The sequence below is a fragment of the Pristiophorus japonicus genome, chromosome 17 (genome assembly GCF_044704955.1).
Source record: "Pristiophorus japonicus isolate sPriJap1 chromosome 17, sPriJap1.hap1, whole genome shotgun sequence".
NCBI lineage: Eukaryota > Metazoa > Chordata > Chondrichthyes > Pristiophoridae > Pristiophorus > Pristiophorus japonicus.
The window spans coordinates 72,551,612-72,561,457 of NC_091993.1; the positions used below are offsets into that span (position 1 = coordinate 72,551,612).

At 43.6% G+C, this 9,846-nt stretch overlaps 1 protein-coding gene across 1 annotated transcript in view; it reads left to right on the forward strand.

Moving 5' to 3' along the window:
* Positions 1-4,758, forward strand: part of bcas2 (BCAS2 pre-mRNA processing factor) — a 32,104-nt gene extending 27,346 nt beyond the window's left edge. The window contains exon 3 of the mRNA XM_070859148.1: positions 4,182-4,758. Coding sequence (XP_070715249.1) covers positions 4,182-4,331 — 150 coding nt within the window. The 3' untranslated portion in view covers positions 4,332-4,758. The remainder of the gene's footprint in view (positions 1-4,181) is intronic.
* Positions 4,759-9,846: the final 5,088 nt, after the last annotated feature.

Sequence of the window (9,846 nt, forward strand, 5' to 3'; positions counted from 1 at the left end):
GGGGGGGGAGGGGATGGTTAGACCAGTGGGGGGTGGGGGGGGTTGGTTAGACCAGTGGTGGGGGGGAGGGGATGGTTAGACCAGTGGGGGGAGGGGGGGGAGGGGATGGTTAGACCAGTGGGGGCGGGGGGAGGAGGGGATGGTTAGACCAGTGGGGGGCGGGGGAGGGGATGGTTAGACCAGTGGGGGGGGGGGGGGGGCGGAGGGAATGGTTAGATTAGATCGGGGGTGGGGGGGGGAGGTGATGGTTAGATCAGTGGGGGGGGGTGGTGGGGATGGTTAGACCAGTGGCGGGGGGGAGGGGATGGTTAGATCAGTGGTGGGGGCGGGGGGATGGGATGGTTCGATCAGTGGGCGGGAGGGAGGGAATGGTTCGATCAGTGGGGGAGGTGAGTGGAATTGCTTTTTGCAAAAAGGATACGTCTGTTTGCTTTAATATTGCACTAAGAGCGTGTTAGCGAGGTGGATACTGATGTGCGGATATTGTGTATCCGACTGCAACTTGGGACTGGATCTTCCTGGCCATCTACTTTAGCAAATCCCAGCAAGATTACTTTCGGGATGCAATGAGTTGTGCGAGAACCAAACATCGGAAGCTGGTGCCAGTAGCACCAGTTTCATGGAACATAAAAGCAGCTTTAAATGCTCTCCAGGTGCTTCTGGGTTGTGAAAAATAATTTATTTTATTATAACCGTCTCCAAACTGTGCTGTATAGCAGTAGATTTACAGACCAACAGGCGCTAACTGTCTTCAGCAATATTTTAATTCTAGGAGTTTACATAAAATCTAGTTTCAAGGCACTACAAAATGATTCCACAGTTACATTTTATACTGGAGCCAGATGTCAAACCAGCTTCAGCTTTGTTGTTGCCATTCAAAATTTTATCCAGGCCCCTCAAATAATTAGCCTTTATTATATGCCTGTCGCCCTCCATAATGATGCACACGAATACATACGGCAAGGATTAGAAAACAATGACATGCTGCTTCCTAATGAAGAAGCAGTTTTTTTCTGTCAGACAACACTATATACAAGTCAAAATGGTTTTTATTTAGCCAGTCTTTTCCCCTTCTGTCCTCAGCACAATCCCTTGTTGCGGTACAGTTCCATGGGCACCATTCACCCTTTGTGATAACACCCGAGTAGCAGTTCTTCGTGTATCCGACTCATCAGTCAGCACTGGCCGTTTACTCGACCTTTCTGGTCTGTATCACTCACTTATGTGAGCCTGACATAATGGTTGGTGCTGCATATTTACTTCCATCAAAGCCATCAAATTTGGCTCATTATCACTGGTTTTTTAAAATCCTAATTTTATGCACGTGTTAGTTTGCAATACCTAAAGCTCTGATTGGGTCCCCTTGATCACAAGACCTGATTGCTGATTGGTCCCCTTGGAGGATAAGACTCAGCCTGCAGTTTCTCTGGAATGTGTACTTAGAACCGGCTTGCCTACATAATCGGTGACTTTGCAAAGTGTAATTCGAGCCATTCTGACTCCAGACAGAATAGATCTCACTTGGAACAGACAGGGCTCACTCTCACGGGTTAAGACCTCCTCCCACCTCCCCAAACAAGTTCCTGCCCCCACCGCCCAAGTTTCTGACCTCCCCCCCACCCCCCCCCCTCCCCTGCCTGAATTCCTGACCTTCTACTCTTGCCCAAGTTCCCGGCCACCTCCCCCTCCCATCCCGGGTACCTGACCTCCTGCCCAAGTTCCTCCCCCACGGATTCATGACCTTACTCCCCCCCCCCCCCCCCCCTCCCCCACACCTGTGCCATAGATAGGGCATTGTGCGTGGGTCGCGGATTGTTAACAGATTTAATTGGTATGAAGTGAATAGTGACAGTGTCATGACTTCTGGATTTCATCCAGTCCAATGATGTCACTTGCCGAGAAATCAGCCAGGTGTAAAGCGGATGGGTTTGGAAGAATGTGATCTGTTTTACCTTCTAGATCACGTTCTCGCTCTCAACCACCCCCCCCCAGCCTTTAGACATGGATCACGTTCTTCCCCCCCCCCCCCCCTCCCCATTGTGCTCTCCATGCTCTATGGATTTATAGGCTCCACGGGCAGTTTTCAGATGACTTTCCCCATTTCCTTTTTTTTTTCCCCCAGTCTCCTGAATGCACTAGCTTCTGCTGGGTGCGTTTCCACAGTAATATTTTGCCCATGAGAAGTGAGTGTCCGTGGATTTGACTACAGAGGGTATCGCCGCCTGTCCTGACATCCACATTATCCAGCTGAAGATTCATTTGAAAGCTATCAGGAGTGAGAACTCTGACAAGGTAGCGCCCCAACTGCTGCTCCAGATATGACCAGCTCACTTGGCATAGACTGGGAATCAAACTGAGGACATGCTAGTCCATTTGGTTTCATTATACCCCACGTAGTCCCAACCCATTGAGCCACTTTTTTGAATTCAAAATACCTTTAATGGTGCAGTGGAATAGCGGATTGGACTGTTTTTGTTAATTGCCCTATAATTATCTATTTTCCCATCTTTCAGGCTCCCTTGTACTATTTCCCCAGCTTGGGGACAGGCAGTGCTACACAATAAATACTGGGAAATGCTGAAGATCAGCGTGTGGTGACCTATTTCTCTTTAGTTACTGATTGACACCACCTTCTCTGACAGTCTAACCAAGATCAGAAGCTTGCTGTTCGGAAATGGCTAGCCTAAATCCAGCTCACACTCTGGTGTGAAGTTGGTCTCTGAACTTGCCTCTGGGGTGAGAAGGTTGTGATGTTGTGCCCTGTATTAGGGGGTTGAGCTTGATTCCGGTCTCCTATTGTTACTTCAAGAGGTACAATTGACAATCTGAGTAAAATTACATCGCAAACCACAAAGTAAATCTTTCACAGAATAAACATAAGTTGAAATCTAACCCAATATTACCAGCGTTATAAAATGCTGTACAGATGTTCCAATAAACTATACCCTGCATCCCCCAACTAAATAACTCCATAAACAGCACAAAGGTACAATAAAAGCTTCCCTGTCCTACTCCTTGACTGAGCCAGTACCCCTATGTTCCGTGAGTGCAGGTGGGCAGTTTGTTCCAGACTGTGCAGGAGGAAGTCTTCCCCCATCCCAGCAGAAGAGTTTTGGTACAGAAACAAGACATGGAAGGGGCTGTTATTAGTATGCCTTTTCATCTTCAGGCTCGACTATTCCAAAGTTTTCCTGGCTGACTTCCCATCCTCTACCCTCCATTAGCTATCCAGAACTCTGCTGCCAGTAACCTACCCTGATCCAAGTTCTGCTCGCCCATCACCCCTGTGCTCACTGACCTACATTGGCTCTCGGTTCCTGAATGCTTCAAATTTAAATCTCTCAATCCAATGTTTAAATCCCTTCATAACCTTACTCTGTAACCTCCTGCAGCCCATCATTGGCAACAGTACTTTCAACTCTGGAAATTCCTCCATAAACCCCTCTGCCTCGCCACCTCTCTCTCATTAAGACCATCTGAAAACCCACATCTTTAGCTTCCAAATAAATTCTCCTTTGGCTTGGCTTAGCGTTCAATTTTTTCCTTATGCCTTTGAAGCACCTTGGGACTTTTCTCCAAGATTAAAAGGCATTACATCAATGCAAGTTGTTGGAGAGGCTGATGTTGCCAGTCCTGTTTTAAATTTAACATTCCTGGTGGTCCAGTAGTAACAGGCAGTGCATGTTGAGAGACGAAGGCCTATCTCTCGGCTCCTACCGTTCATTCCTGTCTGTCTTGAGTTTGCTGGATACAGCCAATGCTCGGTCCCATGGGCTAGGAATGAGGATGGAGAACATTAGCCAGAATGCCAACTCCTGGTCATTATTAAGTGGCTTCCTTAGGAAAGTGGGTATATGTGGGTATTAAATGAGACTAGGATTGAGCTTAGCTGTGCCCAAATAGCCTACTGACACTCACTGTCTCAGCACATGATGGAAGAACGGTTAGTTGCTAGGGGAGGAGGCTGCAGCCCTCAAGTATATATTGTCTTAGAAATACTTGAAATTAGTCATTTGGTTTTGCACATGCTGAGAGAAACTGGATTCGGAGAATTGGCATCATCAGGAGACAAGTGTATCAGGCCAGTGCTTGCGCTGTCCTGTAAACAAATGGGTGGCCAATCTTGAACCCAGCAGTAACAATAAATGTTCTCATTTCAGCGCTTGATGAGTAATTAACAGCTCCCTTCACTCTCCTTTTTCAGCTGGGTCGCATTAGTTAGCAAGAACTACGAGATCGAGAGAGCAATTGTCCAGCTTGAGAGTGAAATAAACAAGATGAAACAACAGCAAGGGGATGAGAACAAAGAAAACATTCGGCAGGACTTCTGAGGGTGGAAAAGAAACTGCCAACCCCCTTTTGTTCAGAGCATGCTGTCTTCAAAGTGGACTTACACTCCTGTTTGTACACTAGTTGCAGTAACGATGCAGGCAGGTTTTTTGGTTTAAGAAAATGTCGATGTTGTATTTCATGTATGCTTTGTATTGAGTAGAACAGTATTCTGTAATCCCAAGTTTGAAGTAGCCCAGACCCATTTTATTTGGCCTGCCGCCTTTCCCCCACACACTAGTTAACTGTCTAATATTATGTACATTTGGCAACTAGGGTCGTTAAACACTTTGTTTTTAACCAACATACCAATGGAGGTTTTCATACCAATCTATTCTCAGGACAAATTAATTATCTGTAGCAAAGTCTTAGTAGAGTTTATATTACATTTTTATAGTTGAATATTTACAAATAAAATGTTAGAGTTAAGTGTGCTAGTTATTTGGTTTTCTATCCGGTTAGGTGGCTGGTTATTTATTAACATTCTTTGTTCTAGTTAGGTTGCGTATTCATCTGGAAAAAGTCATGGTGTTCTTTTGATCAAAGTGTTTTTCAGAAAACCTGGCTGAATACAGTCTTGGACTGCGCACATGCTTCTAGGAAGCCATCATCAATAGTCTCAGTAGGACTATGAATTGTCTTTTTCCCACAAGTACATCAAGCACCCATTGCTTCCTGAGGCACTGAAAGCTTATTGGAATCGAATGTCCTTAAGAAAACCTGATCTCCAATGCTCCCGATGCATATAGGACTATATAAGATCCAATTAGCTGATCATTCTGACAGACCAAGAGTATACTCTACATGTTAGTGAGGGCCTATTCCATATTGATGAGCCCACAACCAATACAGCTGGGTCAGCTCAGTAAACCTCTAATAACTGTTAATGGCTTGAAATTCCACTTGTCACTTATCACTGTCTCTGACCAAGTTGGAACAGCACGATGGACTCTTCTGTTACATCCTGTCCCTGTGAACTGTGAGCTGAGATGAGCTGTCTGCAGTAAATACAGACTCTTGACAAGCCACATCTCTTGGGACCATCTGAGCATTGTCTCCTTGAAATAGAAGTACTACATCAGAGTGATCTGCCACCACTCTGCGTAGGAGACTTTTTACCAGAGTAATTATGTTAGGAACAGTTTCTATCCCATGGAGTAAATTGCTTATTGCTCAAGCTAAGACAGCTGCTTGTTCCAGCCCTATTGCATGTTTGGTATACAATCAAGGTTACTTCTTTGCAAACACTTCCTTTAAAATGCTTCCAGCAACCATTTGTAGATTTTAGATAGTGTCTAAGCAAATTGTTTGCATTCAAGTAATGTGATTGTCAGTTATCTGGCATTCCTTGTAGAATGTCTTCCATCTCTCCTCACTGACACTTTTACTGTGATGGCTAAGTTGGAGAAAAAGCATGAAAGCAGCATTTTGGTCACTACTTCTAAATGGATAAACAGGCCCGTAGAGTGCAAAGCAACACCAATGATGAAAAGAATAAAGAAAGATTTGCACTTACTTTTCATGATCTCAGAATGTCCCAAAGAAGTACTTTCGAAGCATAGTGACTGTTGTAATTACATAATATTTACAGCACTGAAACAAGCCATTTGGCCCAACAGGTCCATGCCGGTGTTAATACTCCACACGAGCCTCCTCCCACCCTACTTCATCTAACCCCATCAACATAACCTTCTATTCCTTTCGCCCTTGTGTTTACCGAGCTTCCCCTTAAATGCATTTATGCTGGTCACCTCAACTACCCCTTGTGGTAGCGAATTCCACATTCTAACTAGGTAAAGAAGTTCCTCCTGAATACCCTATTGGATTTATTCATGACTATCTTATATTTATGGACCCTAGTTCTGGTCTCCCTGCAAGTGGAAACATCTTCTCTAGGTCTTCTCTACCAACCTGTCAAGATCTCTGATAGGTCATCCCTTAATCTTTTTTCTCTGGAAAAGAGCCCTAGCTTGTTCAATCTTTCCTGATAGGTATAACCTCTCAGTTCTGGTATCATTCTAGTAATTATTTTTTGCACCTTCTCCAGTGCTTCTATAGCGTATCCATTTTATAATATGGAGACCAGAGCTGTTCACAATACTCCAAGTATGCAAGTATGGTCTAACCAAGGTTCTATACAAGTTCTATCCCTCTAGAAATGAACTCCAGTGTTTTGTTTGCTTTTTTATGGCCTTAATAACTGGCATTGCTACTTTTAGTGATTGGTGAATCTGTACCCCAGCTATCTCTGCTCCTCCACCCCATTATTTTCCAATGAGTATGTGGCCTCCTTATTCTTCCTACCAAAATGTACCACTTCACATTTGGCTATGTTGAAGTTCATTTGCCAATTACACATCCATTCTGCAAGTTTATTAATGTCTGCTGTATTTTGTCTCCGTATTCCTCCGTATCAACCCAAAAATATTCGTAAATTTTGAAATTGTACTTCCGATTCTTTAGTCCAAATAGTTTATATAAATGGTTCCAGCTAGGACGATTGTTGTGTAACACCACTTCTTACTTTTTGACAATCTACATAACTACCTTTAGTCCCTACTCTCTGTTTTATGTTTTGTAGCCAGCTTGCTATCCATTCTGCTATTTAACTCCTGACTCCAGTTGTTCTTATCTTAGTCATGAGACTACTATGCGGAACCTTATCGAAGGCGTTTTAGAAATCCAAATATATTCAACTTCACTGCAGGAGTTCCTCACAGCAGTGTCCTAGGTCCAGCCATCTTCAGATGCTTCACCAATTACCTTCACTTCTTCACAAGGTCAGGAGTGGGGATGTGCACTGATGATTGCAGTATTCCATTCCATTCACAATTCCTCATATAATGAAGCAGTGCATGCCTGAATACAGTAAGACCAGGACAACATCCAGGCTTGGACTGGTAAGTGGCAAGTAACTTTCATGCCACTCAAGCACTAGGCAATGTTGATCTCCAACAAGCGAGAGTCTAACCACCTCCCCATGACATTCATGGCATTATTATCATTGAATCTGCTACCAACATCTTTGGGATCACCATTGGCTGGAAACTTAACTGGACCAGCCAATAAATACTGTGGCTACAAGAACCGTGTATTCTGTGATGAGTGACTCATCACTTGACTCCCCAAAGCCTTTCCACCATCTACAAGGCACAAGTCAGGAGTGATGGAATACTCTCCACTTGCCTGGATGAGTGTAGCTCCAACAACACTCAAAAAGCTCGACACCGTCCAGGACAAAGCAGCCTGCTTGCTCGGCACTTCATCCACAACCGGCACACCGTGGCTGCAGTGTGCACCAGCTACAAGATGGACTGCAGCAACTCGCCAAGGCTACTTCAACAGCACCTCCCAAACCTGCGACCTCTACCACCTAGAAGGACAAGGGCATAGGAACACCACCATCTCCCAAGTTAGGAAGGCAAAGAGAAACTACAAAATTAAATTATTGCGCATGGGAACACCACCATTTCCATGTTTCCCTCCAAGTCGTACACCATCTTGACTTGGAAATCTATCACCGTTCCTTCATCATCGGTGGCTCAAAATCCTGGAACTCTCTACCTAACAGCACTGTAGGAGTACCTGCACCACATGCACTATAGCAGTTCAAGAATGCGGCTCACCACCTTCTTAAGGGCAATTAGGGATGGGCAAGTGCCAGTGACACCACAACCTGTGAAAGAATAAATAAAAATATGCATATATTATGTCTACTGCATTACCCTTGTCTACCCTTTGTTACTACTTCAAAGAATTAGTACGGATCATCAAGCATTATTTTCCCTTTTGAAATCCATGCTGACTTTTTTTATATTTTCAGTTTCTAGATGTTTCTCTTTTACATCTTTGAGTAAAGATTCCATTATAATTTCTACCACAGACATTAAGCTAATTGGCCTATAGATCCTGGGACTTGTTCTATCTCGCTCTTTAAATATAGGATAACATCAGATTTATGGCATAGAAACAGGCCATTTGGCCCAACCAGTCCATGCCGGCATTAATGCTCCACTCGAGCCTCCTCCAGTATTTCCTCATCCAAATCTATCAGCATAACCTTCTAATTCCCTTCTCCCTTATATGCTTGTCCAGCCTCCCCTTAAATGCATCGATACTATTAGCTTCGTTAGGAATCTCATTATCTGTCCACCAGTCCTCTGGCACTATTCCCTTTTCGAATGAATTTTTATATTTATGTACTAGTGACTGCTGTCTCTTTCCCAACTTATTTTATTATGCACGGATGCAATCCATCCGGATCAGGGGACTTATCCTTTATAATCAATTATTTCCCGCCTATCTATCTTAAATGTGTTTATATCGTTTTTGATCTCTTCTGTCGTGTCCACCATGTAAGTCTCCCTGGTAAATACCGAGGCAAAGTAATTATTTAATATTTGAGTTTATCGTTTGTATCCGTTCGTGGCCTGTCCTGATTTTTCTTTTGCTCATTATGTAATTGTAGAATGCTTCACTCTTTTCATATTTCTTAATTTAATTTTGTCGTTTCTCTTTGCCTTCCTAATTGTTTTTTTGACTACTTTCCTAATCTTTTTGTATTCCCTTTTGTCATCCTCTCCTTTTATTGTCTATGTACTTAGTTATTTTCTTCAGTTTCAATTTTTGCCTTATTTCTTTCTTCATCCATGGTGTGTTGTTAGCTAGCTTGTTCGTGCTTTTTAGTGGGATATATTTCTCCTGGACTCAATTGGTCACTGTTTTAAATGTTTCCCCACTGCTGTTCTATTTCTGTTTGTCAGTAAATGTTTCCAGTAATGTAGGAAATACAGCCTCCAATTTGTGCACAGCAAGCTCCCATAAATGACAATGAAATAAATGATCACATCACCCATTTTAGGTGTCAGTTGAGGGATAAATATTGTCACGACACAGGGAGAACTCCCCTGCTGTTTGAATAGTGCTGTGGGATCTTTTACATCCACCTAGTATCTTTCCTGTTAAAAGGGGCGAATTAAAATCAGGACTTAGTGGTTAGGTGACATCAAGCTTGTGCTTTTAAAGCCTGCCGATTGCAGCTGGCCGAGAGCCCTGGTGGAGGTTGCTTTTGTCACTTTAGAGATCGGTCTCTCTGCGTGCGTGGCCTGCCAACACATGCTGTCTCAGCTCATACACAAAGAGTGGCCATTTGTTTAAGAGGGAAGCTGGCACCTGGCTGCCTTTAGGAGAACTGTAAATCAATAACTTATTTCCATGCAATGTTTGGTGATGTGAGTACTAGAACAATCTCCTCTTGACACTTGCTCATTTCTGTGGAGTACACTGGAACTTTTTCATGGAAAAGTGCAAATTGGCTTGATCAGAGTTTGATGCTGTATCCATCATTAAAACTCCAGCAGAGTCAAAGCAAATCTCTGCTCCCTCAACTGATCTAAAGTTTGATTACTATTTCAAACCTTCCTCGGTGCATGTATTGATACAGTTGACCACACATCCTCCTCTACCGTCCAGCTGGGCGGGACTGCATTCTTCTGGTTCCATTATCTATCCAGTCGT